This window comes from Nicotiana attenuata, chromosome 3 (assembly GCF_001879085.1).
Source record: "Nicotiana attenuata strain UT chromosome 3, NIATTr2, whole genome shotgun sequence".
NCBI classification, from domain to species: Eukaryota; Viridiplantae; Streptophyta; class Magnoliopsida; order Solanales; family Solanaceae; genus Nicotiana; species Nicotiana attenuata.
The window spans coordinates 40,416,962-40,438,220 of NC_031991.1; the positions used below are offsets into that span (position 1 = coordinate 40,416,962).

Here is a 21,259-nt window from a genome sequence, read left to right on the forward strand (position 1 = left end):
TGATTCTTATGACCCATTTTGGCAGTGGTCCATTTCTGTATTCAAGTCTTCTGCTTTTCATTCTCAAATGTTTACTTTAATATTTCAATGCACTGATTCCCTAGGGAGATGGATTTACTTTCAATGCCGAGTAACACGGGAAGTCTACGACTTGTACAATGGCCTCTGTTTCTCCTCTGCAGTAAGGTGCTCCCGGGAGAATTTTTGCCTATGATTCTTTATGTTGGAAAGCATACACACTGTTAGTAAATGGAACAACTTTTACAGATCTTGTTGGCTATTGATTTGGCTTTGGATTGCAAAGATACACAAGGAGATCTTTGGACCAGAATATGTAGGGATGAATACATGGCCTATGCTGTCCAGGAGTGCTATTACAGTATTGAAAAGATCTTATACTCTCTGGTTGATGGAGAGGGAAGACTTTGGTATACCTTTTTACCCCTGACAAACAAGAGTCTAGCTTGTTTTTCTTGTTCCATATAGTTTGTTTTGAGCATTTTTGCTCTGAAGTGGTCAGTGTTCATGTTTCTCTTGATGTTAGGGTTGAAAGAATATATCGAGAGATCAACAATAGCATAATGGAGGGTTCACTAGTCATAACCTTATCACTGAAGAAACTTCCAGTTGTGCTATCAAGATTTACAGCATTGACTGGACTTTTGGTAACATTCTGCCTTATTTATTTATTATTATTTTTTTTGTTTGATAAAGATAAGAAATTATAGAGATGATAACAATGTAATCCAGAAACTCTGCCTTGCTCTATCGTTAGTGTTGAGACTGTTATGTAGTCCACTTGGTAACTCAACTACCTATGTGTATTACTACATCTGTTTACTGCAATAATTGAATCTTGTGTTCATGGAAGTGGATGGACAGTTTGAATCTTCCTGTTGTAGGGGTAGAGATCCTAATATTTTCTAGATCACTCTTATATTATAGAAAGTTAGGACAGACTTGTGTTCTGTGTTTGGAAATTAGCCAATGCCGGTTAAAGTAATGCTATGCGTGTTTTGTATTACAGTGATTTGTTTATACCAAATACATTGCAATTTGAAACATCTAGTGCCTGTGGCTTGAATTGGGGGTGTTAATGAGCTGAGCCGTGGGAACTTTGCTTGACTCAACTGCTTTCTATCCAAGCTTGGCCTGATTAAACAAATAACTTTCTTAGCCTGAGATCAAGTCAATGTGACAAGCAAGAGGCTTGAGCTTGCGCTCGAAGTCAGTGGATATAGCCGCTACAAAATTTAACAATCACAGTAACTTAAGAATTATCTTCAGATTGATATACCTGTAAACTCGTTCACTTTTCCAATCTGTCATTCTGAAGCAATCTTTGTTCGTATAATTATTCTCACCACTGGCATTTCTACAACATTAGTTAAAAATGTGGTCCTGCATGTTTCTCAGCAAATAGTAAACAGCTCATGGTTTTGTTTGCTCTCGTAGTAATTGTTCCGAACCAAAAGTGGGCTACCAAATTGGGTCAGAGGGAGCATATTTCAGGGGATATAGCATTCAATGAAATCCCATATCGGGATTATAAATGAGAGACAGAGAAAATTAGCCTGGATGTCAAGTCTGAAATGTTGAAATCAACTAAATCTTATGGAGCACATCTAGCGGGTTTCCAAGTCACAGGCTTCCTTAAAGTTTGTTTCTAGTGTTTCACTGACTGCATCACACAGATGATCTATGTTTAACACCTGCTCTGTGTTTTTACTCTGACTACAGTTTATTACTACGTTTGATACTCTTGCTGTATCATGTTGTTTGTCTCTGAGATTGTTTTTAATAAACTATGTATTAGGCTGCCCACTCTTAGGATTTCACGTTATTTGTCTTAGTACTTATTTTCAATACATCTTGTGCTTTTATGATATCATGTCTCTTGTATTTTGTACCATTGTAGATTCGCAATGAAACTCCTGAACTTTCAAAGGGTGCTGCCAAAGCTATGTATGATCTGTATGAGGTTGTTACCCATGATCTGTTGTCATCTGATTTAAGGTGAATCCTTTGATTGATTATTTTGCTCAAACTTCAATTGGTTCTTTGTTTGGGTTGTTTTGAGAGTTAACTATGTTCTTTATCTGGGCAGGGAGCAGCTTGATACTTGGAATATATTGGCAAGGGCAAGGAATGAGGGGCGACTCTTTTCTAGGGTGGAGTGGCCTAGAGATCCTGAAATTGTATCTGTCCTGTACTTCTATTGATTTTTTGCTGATCTGTCATGCTATTTTACAGAATCTTTCCTTACCCCCTATTGATATGCTAAACCTGATTAATCTCTTGTGCTTCTTACAGAAGGAGCAGGTGAAAAGGCTGCATTTACTTCTTACTGTGAAGGATTCGGCTGCTAATATTCCTAAGAATCTCGAAGCAAGAAGAAGATTGGAGTTCTTTACAAATTCGTTGTTTATGGACATGCCACCAGCAAAGCCAGTTAGTGAGATGATGCCATTCTGGTATTTTGCTGCTGTCACCTAGTCTTTTAGTTGAATTTTTTGACATAAGAACAAAATCTAGATTTTTCCTAATATGCGTATATGTTGGCAACAGTGTCTTCACCCCTTACTATAGTGAGACAGTGCTATATAGTTCCTCTGATCTGCGAGTGGAAAATGAAGATGGCATATCTACACTGTTCTATCTTCAGAAAATATTTCCAGGTATCTTTTCCATTTATCCCATCTTGTACGTAGCTGCTGAGACTTTCTTGTTGGTAGATCTGCTTCCTCTTGGCTTTTAACCAGCATGGAGGAAAATGGAAATTTTAATTTCCTCCACTTTGTATTCTTCTTTTTTTTATTAGGTAAATAATTTCATTTATGGTAGGGGAAAACCTCATATACAAGCAGTATAACAAAAAAAGAGAACCAAAACCAAAATATGGTTCTCAACAAAAGAAACCAAATCATTTATACAAATAGGCTAGCATTTCAACTTCCTTTCAAGACGGAAAGATGGTGTACCTGTAACATAGTACCTACTCCACCACTCATTTACTCTATATTCGAAATTTGTCTCCTTAAGGCACATATTCTCGAATCTGAAAGGATCGCGCAAATTCCTCCTACTACCATCTAGCATAAAAGGCGAGTGTCCGAAGTCAATTTGTGCAATGGAACTTTTATCACATCTGGCACCAGCTCCTCCCAGTTAGTAGACACCAAGAATCTATCCCGTCTAGATTTGGCATTAGAATCCTCAGCTCTATACCATGCGAACCTTGCTCCTGTGAATGGAAGATCTATAAGACAGTGATCATTAATGAACTCTGAAAACTCTTTCATTGCCCTAGACACCACCCTTTCCTCCGGAATCTAATTGCGTTAAAATCCCCTCCTATCTCCTCTGACCCCCCCCCCCCCTTGCGCGCGCGCCGCCTGAAGCCCCATTCTTCACCACCCCCCAATTTTTTGATCCATATTGCTATGATGAACTCTCCCTTACTTACCTCCTGCACTCCCTAGTGCTCTCCTGCACTCCCTAGTGCTGGTAACCATCATACTTCACCCCATTACCCCCCCCCCCCCCCCCCCAATACACTTTCTGTACACCTCATATGTCATAACCTTCATTTTAGTTTCTTGACGACACAATATGTCCGGCCCCATTCTCTAACTCTCACCTTGATGATGGCCCTTTTGTCAGGGTCATTCATCCCCCTCACATTCAATGCACTGATTTTAACTTCCATGGACCTCTTTACCCTCACCCCTCCTTCTCCTCCCTCATTGCACCAACTCTCTCCCTACTCCTAAGGCCTCATTTGTTATCAAGATGTGTATTAAGATTAAGACATCTGAATCTGGATACATATCTGAATATATTAAGATGTGTATTAAGATCTGAATACTAAAAATTAAGACTATTTGATTTTTAACATCTGAATGCATAAAATTTATCTTTATTTGAAAAAAATCTAATATTCTATCAATAAAATATGTAGTTTTTTAAAATATGATAGTTGTTGATGGTGATAGCTAACGGGTGAATGCCAACTAAAGGCGGTGGTCGGTGGTAGTTTTGGTCGATGATGGTGGTTCATGCTAGTAGCTAGTAGTGATTGGTAGTGGTGACAATTATGATTGATGATGGTGGTGGTGGGTGGTGATAGTTAATAATGGTGGGTGGTGGTTTGTGATTGAGGAAGGCGGTGGTAGGTTATAATGATGGGTGGTGCCGGCTGTGGTTGTTAATGGTGATGGGGTGGTTGGTTGTGGTTGTTGAGGTGGATAAGTGTTGACAGTGGGTGAGAATGATGGTGGTCGGAGTGGTGGGATGGTGGATGGTGATGTTCGATAATGGTAGCGGCTATGATTGAGGATGATGGTGGCGTGGTGGTGGAGGTGGTGGTATCTGAGTATGGTGGTAGTGGTGGCATGGTGGTAGTTGATAATGGTAGGTGGTGGCGGCAGTTAATAATGAATATGTGATAGCATCTTAATGAAATTAAGTCTCTATTACAGATCTTAATCATACAGACCTATTCAGACCCGTTAAGTGGCTGTTAAGTAAAAAAAACAAACACACTTAATGATTAAGATCTGAATAATTAAGATTCAGACTTTAAAAACAAATGCACTTAATGTCTGAGATCTGAATGATTAAGATTCAGACCTCCATTAAGTGCAAACAAATGAGGCCTAAATCTCCTCTTATATGCCATCCTTACTCCTTCTCCCTTCTTCCCTCCCCACTCTAGTATCTCCCTTCATTTCTCTAACCCTTTTTGTCTCTTTCTCCATGTCTCTTAGAAGTTCTATTAGAAAAGTTCAGAAAAGTGTTTTTCCTACTTTTCTTCAACTTTGATTAACTTTTAGATTGATTGCACTTGTTTGAATCAACAATTTAGATTAATTGTGATTGTTTCTTGATATGTTTCATGGATCCTTCATCTTGTTGATGTACTTGTGCCAGATGGGTGTGACATGGGTGTGGTTTCTTTGTGCATATTCATCAAAATACAGTAAGAGTTTGCGAAAATCTAACTACTACCTCATCCGCGTACCTGTACTTGCCTGTATCCAGTATGCACTCATTACTGAGTCCATGTAACACAGTCTCCACACAAGTGGTCAAGTTGATTTCATATTTGATGCCTTTTTTTCTGAAAAGTGAAGAAAAGAATGTAATATTGAAGTAAATGCTTAATGTATCAGTTTTAAGAGAACTGTTGGCGGAGGTTTTTAAGGAACTGCGTCCTAATCAACCGAAATTCAATTAAGGAAATACAAAAAAAGGGGAGTGATCTGTATATAACTTTTTATGACTTTTCTCTTCTATTTTATTGCATTTTCTCTCTTTCCTTCTCTATTTGTACTTAATTATCATTGCTTCCATTGAGTTCCGTGTTCTATAATGACCTAAGTTGCTCCGACACTTCAGTTTAGGTGCTGCACCTGTGTCGACATGACATTAGTATGGGTGTGGGTATGGGATCCGTACCGGATTTGGTCGAACACTTTTGGGTACTTTGACCACAACAGACAGAAAAATTCGATATAAGATACAATTTGATTCCCGAAATCAGAACCAAAACTAGGATAAATTTGAAGAGAATAACATACCTTATCTACGAAATCAATCTTTTACTTATTTACAACTTGAGAATAAATAAGAAATTTCACTTTACAAGCTATACGTAAGTATTCCACTAAATTTCTTACAAATTTAGAGATATTTTTATTTTTTTGAGTTAATTTTAGCCAGATCCCTGCATCTGTATCCATACTAGGATCCGTATCCCCGAATCTTAGAATTTACATCTCGAAGGATCTGACCTATAGATCCGCACCCGTGTCGGACACCTGCACCCATGTCCGAGCAACTTAGATAACGAGAAAAGCTCTTATTTCATTAATTCGCGAAATCTAAAATTCAGGCATTTCCTTCAATTGGCTGATCTTCACTCAGCCTTCAGATTAACTATCTGCCATTTTCATTTAATGTTTTAAATTCTGGTTGGTATATACGAAATTTTGTTATTTGTAAAAAATATTTCTTTGTTTAGGTTCTCTAGTTCACTTCTAGAGTGGGCGTGATCGGGCAAATCAATAATTTATTAAGTCATTAATCTTAAAATATGTAATACTTTAAAATTCATGTTGGGATCACATTTAAAGTATCCTCCAGTGTTTTAAAAGCGAAAAATGCAAAAAACCCAGAAGGTCTATGGGGCTCGAAACGAAAAAGAAACAATTGAAGCACATGCTTTTTTGAAGTGCGGCCCACTGTTTACCGGATTAAAAAATTACCTTACATAAATGTGGATTAATACTTATGATATCAAATTTCAATTTAAATTACTAAATCAACATCCAATATACAATAATGATGATCCTAGTCGCTATTACTGTAAACTGGACGTTCATGATATTAATTGCGTATTAAGATATGACAATGTGTCCTGATGAAAAATTAACGATATTAAGCCAACTTCTCAGATAAACATCATTAGAGAACATCTCAACAAGGTCATTGAAATATGTGGTGGCTGTTGCCAAAAAACAGGGAAGACTTGAAGTGAGAGAACTTAGGATCTTCCACAAAACTGTACTTGAAAAATGGTTAAGGAGATTTGGAATGGAGGAGCAGTCATTATGGATGGGGTGATTGCAGAAAAGTACAAGAAAAAGATGGGGAATGACGAGTAAAATCACACTTCATTCGGGTTCGGTTTATGGAGAAACATCATGAAAGTCTGGGAGGATTTCAGCGGCCAAATAACTTTCAGAAAGGTGGTGGTAGCAGGATCTGGTTTTGGGCCACTGATGGTGCTGAGAGCGCATGCTGACTGCTGAGGCATAATTTCCCTAATATATATTGAATTTCTAGCCGGGTAGAGATGATAATGCAACAGATCTGAAAGGTACTAGAAGTGTAGTTCTATCATCTATGAGATGTAAGATTTTTGAGTAACTTACAGCATAGGGAGATGGGGGAATTCCATAGTCTAGTGGAACTACAAGCAGAGCATGTCACACTTTTTGCAAGATTCACAGGGATGGGGCACAAGGAGAGACACGGGATGTTCTCGAGTAAAGCTTACTACCAAAAATTGTTGGTGAGAGAGGTGGTGGCTTTTTTGCATTTTGTATGAAGATCCCTAGGGTGCCTAAAGAAGTGTTTTCTTTAATGTGAGGATTTTATTGATGTACGCCAGCAAAATGCTGGAGTAAGTACATCCAGAAGAGAGATCTTTACAGAGCATGTGTGTTTTTTGGTGTGGCTAGTAGCTAGGAAGCCATCCTAATATCCCGAGGAAGAGGAGGATTACACATGTTGGCTGGTGTTTTGTGTGCCAGATGTTCGGGAGAATATTTAATTCACCTCATGTTGCATTGTCATGAGGCAATGACTCTATGGTGGATGGTTTTGGATTTGCTCAAAGTATAGTGGGTGATGCCCAGTATAATAACGGGAGCCTTTTTAGAAGCTGGGTTTTAGAAAAAGGAAGAAGTCTGAGGGCATGGGATAATGCCCCTCTAGCCCTTATATGGGTTATTTGGAAAGAGAGGAATACGAGAGCATTTGAAGCTGTTGAGATTGATATTGTAAACTTGAGGAACACTCTCATATTTTATGTTTCTTTTTGGTGCACCCCCGACGTTCCTACTTGTATTATAGAGCATCAGATGACTATTGTAGAGAACCATATTTTAGTGTATTTTCTCTATTTCTAATATACTGCTTGTACACATGAGTTTGTTTTCTCACAACATCAACGTAATTATTTACTTTATCAAAATAATAACGGGGTCATTGAATAGTATGGGACCTCTCTTTTAAAAGGAACATGCTAGATTGGGAGATTGCGGAGCTCCAAGATTTGTTGGCACTGCTATATGGGCAAGACAGGCTCAGCCATCTTGTGATTCTTGGAGATGGGGGTTGTGTGGCGATGGTTTGTTCACCGGGTAAAGTCCTTTTACCAGAGTTTGTTAGTGAGAGAGGAGGCCACTTTTCCATACTCCTCGATTTGGATTCCTAAGGCGCCCACGAAGGTGTGTTTTTTTGCATGGCTAGCGGCGAGGGGAGTGATCTTGACTGCTGAGAATCTGCGGAAGAGAGGAATTACAATTCTTAGTTGGTGCCACATGTGTAAAAGCTTAGGGGAAAAAGTTGATCATCTTTTGTTGCATTGCCCCGTGTCCTCGGGTTTGTGGATGGCAATCCTGAATCTTTTTGGTGTTCAATGGGTGCCGCCAAGCACTGTAAAGGAAATTTTATATAGCTGGGCCGGTTTCCGTAGAAGAAGAAAGCAGAATGCGTGGAAGTTCGCCCCGTTAGCTCTCATGTGGATAGTTTGGGGGGAGAGAAATAGGAGAGCTTTTGAGGGGATTGAGTCTCCTTTTTCACATCTTAAGAATAGTCTTTTATCTTTGATTGCTTTTTGGTGCACTCATATAGCCCCTACTTGTTAGAAGATTGGGCGTCATTTGTAGAGAATCATGTTCTGATGTAAATTCTCTATTTTTTGGTATACTTCTTGTATACGGGAGTTTTCTCCCTTTTGATTAATACAATTTACCTTATAAAAAAAACAACGGGGTCATTGAAAGATAATGCAGATCACAAATTTTACTTTACCATTTCCAGTTAACTATTATGAAGAATTAGATAGCAGCATTCAGTTTCTTATTTGGTTACATTGTCATTGACTTAGACAGTGGAAGGGATGAGTAAGGGAGAAGCATGAAACCAAAAGTAGTAAAAAAAGATCTGAATACCAGATGAAAAGGAAAGAGTCATTTGTTTGAAGGGGAAAAAAGGAAGAAGAGGAAGAAAATGTGAGTAGAAGACACCATCACTCATGTGGGTTCTTTTGGGAAAGAGGAATTACAGAGATTTGGAATAGGTGGAAAATGACTTTGTCTATTTTTGTAGTAGCCACCTGTTTTTGTTTAATTTTTTGTGCACACACAATGTGCCTGTTTGTATAGATGATTGTCTTTTGTAGTGAATTATATTTGTGTAGTTCTCTACTTTTTGGTTTGTTACCCTTTCTTAAAAAAAAGTTCTCTACTTTTGGGTATACTGCTTATTTACGGGAGTATTATGAATTTTTATCTTGTTGTTCACCTCGTTGGATAAGATAATGCCTCTACTATCAATCACTCTGTCTTATGTATTTGTCTTCCCCTACTGTTGTTTGGTCTTAAGCTCGTCACTCTGTATGACCCATATTAGATGAGTGGGAGAATTTTTTGGAGCGCATTGGTCGAGGTGATAATGGTGATAACGACATTCAGGAAGGCTCCAGTGATGCCTTGGAGCTTCGGTTTTGGGCATCTTACCGGGGCCAAACTCTAGCTAGGACAGGTTTGATTGTTCTCATGGTAATTAGGTTTCGATATTTGGCGGTGTAGTATCTTCTGTGTATTTAACAATGCTAGTTATATTTTAATGTGGTTTTGTATACAGTGCGTGGTATGATGTATTACAGAAGGGCATTAATGCTACAAAGTTACTTGGAAAGGAGATCGCTAGGAGGTTGGTAATTTTTTTGATTTGCTCTTATGTCAAATGAAAAGCCTGAATGTCCTGATGTAGTTTTTTACTTTTGTTTCTTTATAAGGAGTGGATGGTCATTCTCAGACAAGCTCTCTCACAAGTCAAGGGTTTGAATTATCACGAGAAGCACGGGCTCAAGCTGATTTGAAGTTTACTTATGTGATTTCATGCCAAATTTACGGGCAGCAAAAACAGCGAAAGGCTCCAGAGGCTACTGATATTGGTCTTTTATTGCGAAGGTCTGAATTAATATGTTCTTCTGATGCACCATTTCATCGATTCCATTTTTATCAGTCATGAGTTTTTGTTCTTACATGATTTTGCAAAATATCTTCAACTAACTTGAGATTGAGGCCTAGTAGTTTTTGTGGACTCTAGATAACCTTTTTTGGCAAATTGCATGAAGTCCCTAATATTATTATTTCAAGCTTGAGTCTTCTGCGCCCCCCCCCCCCCCCCCTGTTTCCTTGTCTTAAATTCCGAAAGTCTTTCTTTGCTTGATTTAGTAAGTAAACCCCGAATTAGCAAGCATATGCGTGATAGTTGAGCAAGAACTGAAAAATAATTCTGTTTCCATCCTCTTTGCCTCTATGTGTTTTGTTGCAAGGATGTAATAAACAGTTATTCATTGATTGGTGCAATACTTGAGTGTTTATGTCCCCACATTTATCATTTGACGATGCCTTACTTTGTGTTTCTTATGTTTTATGCAAGGAATGAAGCACTTCGTGTTGCTTTCATACATGTTGAGGAAATTGCTGGGGATGATGGGAAAGTTTCAAAGGAATTTTATTCAAAGCTTGTCAAAGCTGATGCGCATGGGAAAGATCAGGTATGGTATATTGTCAATTAACTCTAGGCGTTAAGATTTTGTGAATGATTTTGGTATGTTATGGTATCTTTGGGAGATTTCTGAAATTTTAAATCCTGATAAGCCATACTGATTTGGGACACAAACACTCTCTCTGGATTTAGGACGTATTTTGGTAATAATTGTATTTGATGGAACCACTTAGATGGAATTGGCTTTCTGTCTTTTATTTTCTAAAGGATTGTTTTACATGCAGGAAATATATTCAGTCAAGCTTCCTGGAGATCCAAAACTTGGTGAAGGCAAGCCAGAAAACCAAAACCATGCAATAATATTTACCCGTGGGGAAGCGGTTCAAACAATTGATATGAATCAGGTAATTAGTTTTCCCTCTTAATTCTTTTCTTATTACGCAAACGTTGTTTTTCTGTCCAGAGTTTAAATGATTAGCTTTAATATCCTGAGCGCGCAATTAGAATTCCTTATTCTTTTCTCATAAAAATGCTATCTGATTCATTGTATGCCTTCATATTTAGGCCTCATTAGACATGTGAAACAACAAAAAGAAAAAACCAATGTAATCCCACAACGTGGGGTCTGGGGAGGGTAAAGTGTACGCAGACCTTACCCCTACCTTGAGACGGTAGAGAGGTTGTTTCCGATAGACCTCCCGGCTCATGGAAAAATGAAAAAGAAGCAGAAACAACAAGTAGTAACAACAACATGAAAAGGTGATCAGGTGATAGAATAATCGAAGCAAACGAGACGCGCCCGCCTTAACCTTTTACCCTAATTGGGGACCTCCACACCCTCCTATCAAGGCTCATGTCTTCGGTAAGCTAAAGTTGCGCCATGTCATGCCTAATCACCTCTCCCCAGTACTTCTTAGGCTTACTTCTACCTCTCCTCGGTCCCTCCATGGCCAACCTTTTAGGCTTTTACACCTCCTCACTGGGACATCTATGCACCTACTCTTCACATGCCCGTACCATCTGAGTGTTGCTTCCCGCATCTTGTCCTCCACGGGGGCCACTCCCACACATCTATCTCAGCATTCCTAACCACCACTCTGTAGAACTTATCTATTCTGGTTATGCCCCCACATCTATCTCAGCATCCTCAGTTCTACTACTTTCATCTTCTGGACATGTGTGTTTTTGACAGGCCAACACTCCGTCTCATACAACATAGTTAGTCTAACCACCACTCTGTAGAACTTACCTTTAATTCTTGGTAGCACCTTCTTATCACATAAAAGCCGGAAGTGAGCCTCCATTTAATCCATTCTGCTAAAATTAGATGTGTGACATCCTCGTCAATCTCACCATTACCTTGGATTATATATCCGAGGTACTTGAAATCCTCTTTTTTGGGTATGACTTGTGAATCCAACATCACTTCCACATCCGTTTCATGAGTCACGTCCCTGAGCTTGCATTCCAAGTACTCTGTTTTAGTCTTGCTCAACTTGAAACCTTTTGACTTCAGGGTATGTCTCCAAACCTCCAGCTTCGCGTTTAACACCGCCCCGCGTCTCGTCAGTCAGTACTATGTCATCCGCAAATAATATGCACCATGGCACCTCCCCTTAAATGCGCCGCGTTAGAACATCCATCGCCAAGGCAAATAAAAACGGACTAAGCGTGGATCCCTGATGCAATCCAATCAAGACTGGGAAGTGTTCCAAGTCTCATCTCACTGTCCTAACCCGGGTCTTAACGACATCATACATATCCTGGATCACCCTTGTATATGCTACTGGCGCATCTCTAACCTCCAAACATCTCCAAAGAACCTCCTTGGGGACTCTGTCGTAAGCTCTCTGGGTCAATGATGGTCAATGAGTAACACGTGAAACAACTCTTCCAATTATTGCTTTCAGAATATCTTTATCCTCCAAAGATTTGCTTGTCTGTGTTTCCACGTCATTAATATATTGCGATATACAGTGGTCTTTATTTGGCGTTAATTCCTATATATTTTAAGTCCTATTCTTGTCTTTCCAGAGGTTGACATCTTTTGTGGTTTATTCACAGTCTACTTATTCTGTAAAATTTTCCCTTTCCGTTTCTCCTGGGATAGACACATTGTCTGAATTGTAAATATAAACAAATGGAGGTTCTTTTTCAATTTCACCTTCTCCTTATCTTAAATTAATATCTGTCTCTCTAATGCAGGATAACTACCTTGAGGAAGCAATGAAAGTCAGAAATCTTCTCGAGGAATTCCACGGTAAACATGGGCTCCGACCACCCACTATTCTTGGTGTTAGGGAGCATGTTTTTACTGGAAGGTGAGTTTCTGTTGAATCTGGGTTGAACTATCTTTCCTCCGATATTGTTGCTAAGCTACTGTGTATTATTTTTCAACTCTGCAGTGTCTCTTCGCTCGCTTGGTTTATGTCCAACCAGGAAACCAGTTTTGTCACCTTGGGCCAACGTGTTTTGGCAAAGCCTCTCAAGTTAGTATCTTTTGACCTAGATCGATCTTGTTGTCTAAAATGGTATTATTTTCTTAGAAGTTCTCATTATCAAAAATGTTTATTAGTTATTACTCGTTGATTCATGCTTCGGTCATTTCTAGTTTCATCTTTTCCTCGCATTTCAGTCTAATATTAATTCAGCTGTTAGTAACATGCTGACATAGTACCATTCACAAATATAATAGAAAGCTTTTGGAAATAGTGGCACCTGTTTCTGCTCTACTTTCTATTTATATGTGTCCTTCTTAGTTACATTCCTCAATCTTTTGGCTAAGATCAAGTATAGTATCTGTTCTTGTCATATTCGTCTACCGAGGCTGCAATTTTGGGTCCTAACAGATACCTTGAAACTTTTGTGTGTACTGGTTACAATGTAGCTAAGCTGACGTGGCTAGTTCTAGGATCATAAACTTCGGTTTTTTGTTGAAGCAGTTTTGTGTCTTGGCTGCAGCTTTTTATTTTTTAATCTTTCTGTTTTTTCCTTCTTTCCCTAGTTAAGGCTAATTGTATTCCCGTCTGTTTGGATATGTGGTGATAGAGAAGCTCCATTGTCTTTTGAAACTTAAGTCTTTGTCACGCTCTTTTCACTCTTTGGTTTTTACCTTTTCTTTATCAAAATCTGCAATGAAATAGTGACAGTTCCTTGGCTACGCACTCATGTATGTGAGTGGATGTGCTAGATACATGGGAATTCAAGGGATTTACTGGGTTTCTGTGAAGTCATTCTTTCTTATCTTCACTTTTTTTTTTAATAATAAATACACAGATATACAGACACATGCATATATTTATATATCAGTGTGGCTTCCTTATAAAAAAAAATTAAATATCAGTGTGGCTTCTGTGTGATTATATATATATATATATATATATATATATATATATATATATTCTAGATCTTTTTGTATTTTGGTGGTTGTAGGATTGGCTGGGTTTACCCTTTGCTATGTTTCTCTTCAGCTGCAAAGACGTGTTTAGGCATCTTAGATTCGGTTAAACAAGTTTAGCTTGTACCCTTCCTGCATTCTTTTGCATCTGGCAGAGCTTTGTTTCCCTTCTTCCTCTTTTCCTTCTCCATTAGAAAAAAATGGAACATGTATGTGAAATAAAATTGGAAAAAGACCAGAACTCTTGTACTATCTGTGCTGTCGTTGCAAGGTGTTACTCATGCACTGGTTTTACAATTATTTGAACTACCTAAATTCATTAAGAAGCATGTGGTATGAATCTCTGGTTTGTTTCCACTTCCCGTGCACTTTTTTTTTTACTACTAATAAATTGTTGGAGTTAACATTTATCAAAATATATTGTTAAAGTAAATAACTGTGCTCTCCACGAGTAACCTTCTCTTGAATAAACTTGCTTCTTTGAAAACATCTGTTGGAAAAGTTTTTCATTTTCACAAGTGGCTTGCAGAGTTCGCATGCACTATGGACATCCTGATATCTTTGATCGAATCTTTCATATCACGCGGGGTGGCATTAGTAAAGCATCGCGTGTTATCAACATTAGTGAAGACATCTATGCCGGTAAGTTTGAGAGACTTGGTATACTCATAGTAATTCCTATTTTCCACCTTTCTCCTAATTGCTTCCTGGCTAGTTCCTATCGTTTGAGATATCTGTAATCTGGATCGCAAGCACGTAGTGTTCGGTTGACATTTTCAGATCATGAAAACAAATAGAGCTACTTCACAAAATTTCTCTTTTTTCCTATAGTTATTTGGTTAATTTGACTATTTCCACGTTTGAAATTGTTATGTTCTTTCTTTTCTTTTCTTTCCTTTTGTGAAAGCTACAGTTAGTTACATTGCTAAGAAGGGGAAATCCCACTAGTAAAAAGTACACAAAGCACATGATACTGTACAGAGGATGACTTTCCATGAAGTTCAGCCAACAGTCTCATCGAATAGCAGTGTTTCTTTAAGCTGACAGTTCTATGCCTGTACATGTTATGGTGTTTTTTCTTTCTTCTGAAGCATATGCTTGTCTAGCATTATATTATGGTTTCTACCGTTCTTCACAGGTTTTAATTCCACTTTAAGGCAGGGAAATATTACCCACCATGAGTATATTCAGGTTGGTGTATTTGCGCTTGCTTGTGTGCTTTTGATTAGAGGATTTCTTTTATTGTCTTTAAGGCTGTGATGATGAATGTAGGTTGGAAAGGGAAGAGATGTTGGGTTAAATCAAATAGCTTTATTTGAAGGCAAGGTAGCTGGTGGAAATGGAGAGCAAGTTCTGAGCAGGGATGTGTACAGGCTTGGCCAACTTTTTGATTTCTTTAGGATGCTCTCGTTCTTCTTCACAACAGTTGGTTATTATGTTTGTACAATGGTATCAAATTTCTCTCTTTTATTCTATTATTCCCTGTTTCCTGAATTGCTTGATCCATCATACCTTCCAGGCTAGTTCATATAATTGGGGAGAGAAAAGTATGTATCTTTTTTCCTGTTTATTGACTCTGGCTTTTTGTCATAATATTTTTTCTTTATTGCAGATGACAGTCCTTACTGTGTATATTTTCTTATACGGAAGAGCATATCTGGTAAAATGTCTCAAACTTGTTTCTTTTTCTGGTTTCTAATAGTCTTAGCAGTTTGTCTTTGTGTATGAAACGAATTGTCTGGAGACATGGTTAACACTGTTGTATGTTTGTGGTGTGAAGTACATGCACTTTCTTGAGATGTTTAACACGATTAATCTTGAGCCTTTTGTTGCACTGTCCCTAGTTTTCTAACTTGATCCGTTGGATCTATTTCAAGAGCACATATATCATGGTAAGGCACATTTAGGGAAAACGGATGAACTTAACAACTACTTATCACCAAAAAGAGAGAGTTCTTCATCTTTTCCTCTTCATATTTTGATGGGATAAAAATCTTGCTAACAAGGTTTGATTTGGGATGTTTGAGAACATTTATCTTGCTCAGGCTTCACTGTCTGATGCTGTTATATTGCTAGGAACACATAAATCTTACAAAAGATATCATTGAGAAAAAAGGATGAATAAAAGTATAAAACTGCTGTAACTTCTTGTCTTCTTCAACTTTATTCTCTGAAGAAGGTTGAGGAACTTAATACACATGTTTAGCATTTAAACCAAAACTGCAGTACCTTTAAGTTCAACTGTTCGACATTATTTTATCCTTCAAATGGAATGGGTTGCCGACAGTTCTTGATTGGTCCTTCCTACCATTATGTAAATCTCAGCAATTCTTTTATTTCAAGCAGGCTTTCTCTGGACTTGATGAAGGAATATCAAAGAGAGCTAAACTTTTGGGTAACACTGCACTAGATGCTGCTTTGAATGCTCAATTTTTTGTTCAAATAGGGATTTTCACTGCAGTTCCCATGATTATGGGTTTCATTCTTGAACTTGGTTTACTAAAGGTATGGATTCTATAGTGTTATCTTATATATAATGTTGGATTTTGTCATTTGTGTTTCTTAAGTTGGTGTTTCTAGCTTTTTGCTTTGCATTCACATGCACTAATTTTGCAGGCCGTCTTCAGCTTTATTACTATGCAGCTTCAGTTTTGTTCTGTCTTCTTTACCTTTTCGCTTGGGACTAGGACTCACTATTTTGGGCGCACCATCCTCCATGGTGGTGCAAAGGTATGTGGATCTTATGAACTTCACTCTGAAGGAAGTTATAATAGGCACTGGAAATAACCCATCGTGTTACTTACTTTTAAAACAGTACCGGGCGACTGGACGAGGTTTTGTTGTTCGTCACATAAAGTTTGCTGAAAACTATAGGCTTTACTCTAGAAGTCATTTTGTTAAAGCGTGAGTCCTACATCCCATTAATTTGATTTGTGGATTTGTGTCTGTTCCTAGAACTATTATTTGATACTCTTTAATCTACAGGTTGGAAGTGGCTTTGCTTCTTATAGTATACTTGGCATATGGTTACAGTAATGGAAGAACTACTTCATTCATCTTACTAACTCTCAGCAGTTGGTTCCTTGTTATTTCATGGCTATTTGCTCCGTACATCTTCAATCCCTCTGGATTTGAATGGCAAAAGTATGTTTGCTGTTTCTCGTATTTACTGTTCTTTATGAAAACTTCTTCTGTATGATTGCTCTCCACAGCATTCATTTTACACAACCACCATGTTACTGTACCACGTAACTTTTCAATCTGCTTTCTGTCAAAAGAGCGGAGTTGAGAACTTTGATGGGATTTGGCACCATAATAGTTACACTCCCTTCTTACCATTTTGATTAACCCATTTAGCTCTTTACATAATTTTGGTGAAGGTAGTCTGAAATGAATTATTAAATTTGAGTTGGTAAAGAGATGGTAAATTAAAATAAGATGAGTCACGTTATATTCAAAATAAGATAAAGTAGTAATATTATCTAGTAATTTGATTTTTTGGGATTGTTTGAACTTTTCACTTAAGGAAAGAGTTTATTTCTAGGATTGACTATAATAGCAAGTAAATTAAAGAGAAGGGGATGAGGGAGTAGTGACCAATATGTAATTATAGTAATAGTTCTTTGAAACATCATGGCTGTGTCGTTGCTTTCTGAATTCTTTTGTTCACATGTCATCCTCAAAACACAATTTGCGATGCTGTTAGTTGCTAAAAGTTCCTTGCTTCCCTCAATACTTCATTATTTTACAGGACTGTTGAGGACTTTGATGATTGGACCAATTGGCTGCTGTACAAGGGCGGAGTAGGTGTCAAGGGAGAAGACAGCTGGGAGTCCTGGTGGGACGAAGAACAGGTCTTTTTATATATCCTTTTAAATGTAGATTTGTAACTCAAGTTATAACTTCATGAGCTCTCTTTTCGTTGTAAATTGCATTCTGGCACCTATTTACTTGTCTCATCTGTTGATGCATACATTAGACATTTTTAAGTTTAGATATTCCTTTCCGTCGTCGCCTTTCTCTGTAGTCCCTCTGCCTAAAAATAAAATATGAGGAAGTTTTAGTTCACCTTATCATTCCAAGGAAGTTGAATCATTCAATTAGGAGATGTAACTGCTTAGTAAAAAAAAAACTAATTTTCTTCTCTAGAAATCCCCCCCCCCCCCCCCCCCCCCCCAAAAAAAAAAAAAAATCCAAAAGAAACTGAAATGAAAAGGAAAGAGAGTCTGGAAAATGCTCTAACACTGTAAGCTGTTTATATTGCAGATTCATATCCAGACTTTGAGAGGACGGATACTAGAAACAATATTGAGTCTCAGATTTTTTGTCTTCCAGTATGGCATTGTCTATAAACTCCATTTGACTGGAAAGGACACCTCTCTTGCGGTATGTTTTCTGCATTATTTGCTTACTGAGACGAACATTAGTGTTCTCTTCGTGGAAAGGGCCAATTTCTTTGTAGCACAACAGTAGGTATTCCTTAATGTTAACAGCAGAATGGTGCTTATAATTGGGCTTACTTTTGTTGTTTTTTATGTGAATAAATTGAGTCTATAGCCTTGGAAATTAAAGTACATAGTTCATGGCAAACGATCTTTCTTATGCAAAAGTAATTCTTGTATTGAACTTGTATATTGTCTCAGTGCGAAAAATCCAAAGGTTGTGTGGGCTTGGGCGTGCAATTGGCTTTGTCAAATTTGTTTGTTTCCTGGATCACTGACGCTTCATTTTGTTTTTGTTTCCTTTGGGGCAAAGAATAAATACTTGTATTAGGTTATCTGACTATTGAAATAGTAGGTAATGGGAGCTACCATGCTTGGAATCGTTCTTTTAATTTTAACTTTCTCTTCATCTATTTCTTACATTTCATGAGAGATAGTGAAGAACAGAAGGTATTCTACTAATTCTTTATTCAGTTTGTCAGATAGATGGGAAACATATAAACGAGTTTTCTGTAACGGTTTGATGAATAAGTGAAAGAATTTGATATCAGTGAAAGAAGATGTAAGAACTGACCTGAGAAACTGAGTTTATATGCCAAAATATTTCAGCAGGAATACTGATTTTGAGTTTTGACTGATATATGATGCGAGAAAACAATACTATGATGCAGAAGAATGTAGCATTCCGTCGAGTTTTGCCAATTTTTGAATGTTTAATATTGTTCTCGCCGAGTGATTCAGCTTCTCGGATTTAGTGATGCTATGGTGTTACATTGTGTTTGGATGTTGAGTGCTACTGTATGTGTTGTGTTGATTTTGTTCTCTTCTAAAGACCACACTAATTGAAACCCTTTGTTCTACTAGATATATGGCTTTTCTTGGATTGTACTGGTGGGAATTGTTATGATTTTCAAGGTATGCATCTGTCTTTGATGTTATTGGCTTACTTATGGAGTCTGATGTAACTGCGCAATCCCCCTTACTTTTTTAATAATCTTGGAATTTGTCAAATTGCAGATCTTTACCTTCAGTCCCAAAAAGTCCACCAATATCCATCTCATGCTGCGATTTTTTCAAGGAGTTACAGCTTTGGGTCTTGTTGCAGCTCTTTGCCTTGTTGTGGCTCTTACTGACCTTTCTGTTCCTGATTTGTTTGCTAGTGTGCTTGCCTTTATTGCTACTGGTTGGGCCGTCCTTTGTGTGAGTTTGCTTGCTCATGGTTGCTTTTGAATTCTTTCTGCTGTTTGAAAAGCTTTTTGATTTTCTTACGACTATTTGCACAATTTACTGCGGAGACGATTCCTTCTTATCTTTATTTGTTTCTGTATGGTGTTAAGAAGTATCTTCTTTAGTTACACTATTGGCAGGTCGGAATAGTTTGTATCAAAATTGTTGTAGCATGCTTGAACGCATATCTGCAGTTGCGAATTCCCACTATCATCATGTTGGAATGTAAAACCAAGCCTATGCTAAATTTTGTATCCTGGCGAGGAAGTAACTAAAGATATCCTTTATGTGATTGTGACTGTTTTGTAGGATAATACGTGAGTATGTTTTACATTTACAGATTCTCTTTTTGTTCCTGAAGTTGCAAATTGTAATTTTCCTTGCAGCTGGCAATCACATGGAGGAGGGTAGTGTGGAGTTTGGGTCTGTGGGAATCTGTAAAGGAATTTGCTAGAATGTATGATGCTGGGATGGGCATCATTATCTTTGCTCCAGTAGCAATATTATCGTGGTTCCCATTTGTCTCTACCTTCCAGTCTCGTATACTCTTCAACCAAGCATTCAGTCGTGGTCTGGAGATCTCTCTCATTCTTGCTGGAAACAAGGCAAATGTTGAGCCCTCGGCATTTTAGTTCTTGTAAGAAGCCCTATTAACCATGTAGAATTTGTATAGTTGAGCAGCAAAATTATATGCCTTTGTGTAATTCTTTCATAGTTAGGGTACTCAAATTGTAAGTGCATTAACTAGTGTAGATATTACTTTGGCATCTGAAGAGTGCCATCTGTAGTTTTGATGTGAAATTTTTGCCATTTAGCCTGGAAAATGGTATGCCTGAAGATGGACCGTCATTTGCCCTGGTTTTAGTTGGATTATGGAATTCGATCTGGTTGTGGTCGTGGTAACTGAATTTATCTTTGCACGTAGTGAGGATGATGGCATTTTTGCTCCTTTTTTGTATGTCATTTCTTCGTTGTGAGTAGTTTGGATAATATCTTCTCAAATAAAATAATATTTAACTACACACATTTTTGTCACTGCCGCTTCAAAACTTGTGAGAACTGAACAGATAAAACCTGGTGTGGTGTATCATACCATCTCTTATGTAAGTGATTCTGACGGGGCAGCCAGCAACGCTGAGACCAGTGAAGGTGCAATTATTTTTTCGCAAAGACCAGGAGTTGGTGCTGACATTAATGTTTTTGGTGTAAATATTCAGGAATAATGATTCAACGATCTTTGACTTTTAATAGTCAGCAGCTCACTTAAAACATATACTCCTGCGGTCCACAATAAGTGATCAATTTGCCTTTTTGTTTTGGTCCAAAATAAGTATCCATTTATATAATAAAGAAATATTCAATTTGTTTTTTCAAATTACCCTAATGTGCCTATCTCTAAAATGTCTCTTACTCCTCACGTTAAATTATGTTGCAATATTTAATTAAGGATAATTTAGTCACATTATTATTTTTGTCTAGAATTAGTATTTTCTTAACGGGTGCACACAAGAAAAATTGGTCACTTATTATGAACTGGATGGATGTTTACGTAATACAATTGTTTCAGAATAGACCTGACACAACATCAATTTGGATTACGTACATGTTTATGTAATCCAGTTTTAGCTTTTATCATAATAAATGTGAAAAGAGATTAATGTAGTGAAAATGAGTCGTAATAAATTAAGATCACAGAATAAACAAGTGTAATCTAATCAGATGGTAACAGTTTGTTATTACTTGTTATTTTGTTGAGGTAAGTAATAACAGAATTATCTACGAAATAGATAAGTAGTTTAAAATATTTTCTTCGCTGGTAAACATTACATATGTCCCCTTTACTTTCAGCCAATTTGAAATGAACTTCAATAATATTTTAGCC

General features: G+C 37.6%; 1 protein-coding gene across 1 annotated transcript in view; it reads left to right on the forward strand.

The window, feature by feature from the left end:
* Positions 1-20,412, forward strand: part of LOC109223581 (callose synthase 10) — a 48,663-nt gene extending 28,251 nt beyond the window's left edge. The window contains exons 25-51 of the mRNA XM_019387954.1: positions 105-186; positions 268-428; positions 545-665; positions 1,919-2,016; positions 2,108-2,198; positions 2,314-2,474; positions 2,569-2,678; positions 9,205-9,336; positions 9,439-9,507; positions 9,593-9,767; positions 10,243-10,360; positions 10,596-10,715; positions 12,517-12,632; positions 12,717-12,800; positions 14,238-14,350; positions 14,847-14,899; positions 14,981-15,157; positions 15,321-15,368; positions 16,055-16,213; positions 16,325-16,438; positions 16,524-16,612; positions 16,694-16,852; positions 17,460-17,562; positions 17,975-18,094; positions 19,015-19,065; positions 19,168-19,350; positions 19,764-20,412. Coding sequence (XP_019243499.1) covers positions 105-186; positions 268-428; positions 545-665; positions 1,919-2,016; positions 2,108-2,198; positions 2,314-2,474; positions 2,569-2,678; positions 9,205-9,336; positions 9,439-9,507; positions 9,593-9,767; positions 10,243-10,360; positions 10,596-10,715; positions 12,517-12,632; positions 12,717-12,800; positions 14,238-14,350; positions 14,847-14,899; positions 14,981-15,157; positions 15,321-15,368; positions 16,055-16,213; positions 16,325-16,438; positions 16,524-16,612; positions 16,694-16,852; positions 17,460-17,562; positions 17,975-18,094; positions 19,015-19,065; positions 19,168-19,350; positions 19,764-20,009 — 3,253 coding nt within the window. The 3' untranslated portion in view covers positions 20,010-20,412. The remainder of the gene's footprint in view (positions 1-104; positions 187-267; positions 429-544; positions 666-1,918; positions 2,017-2,107; positions 2,199-2,313; positions 2,475-2,568; positions 2,679-9,204; positions 9,337-9,438; positions 9,508-9,592; positions 9,768-10,242; positions 10,361-10,595; positions 10,716-12,516; positions 12,633-12,716; positions 12,801-14,237; positions 14,351-14,846; positions 14,900-14,980; positions 15,158-15,320; positions 15,369-16,054; positions 16,214-16,324; positions 16,439-16,523; positions 16,613-16,693; positions 16,853-17,459; positions 17,563-17,974; positions 18,095-19,014; positions 19,066-19,167; positions 19,351-19,763) is intronic.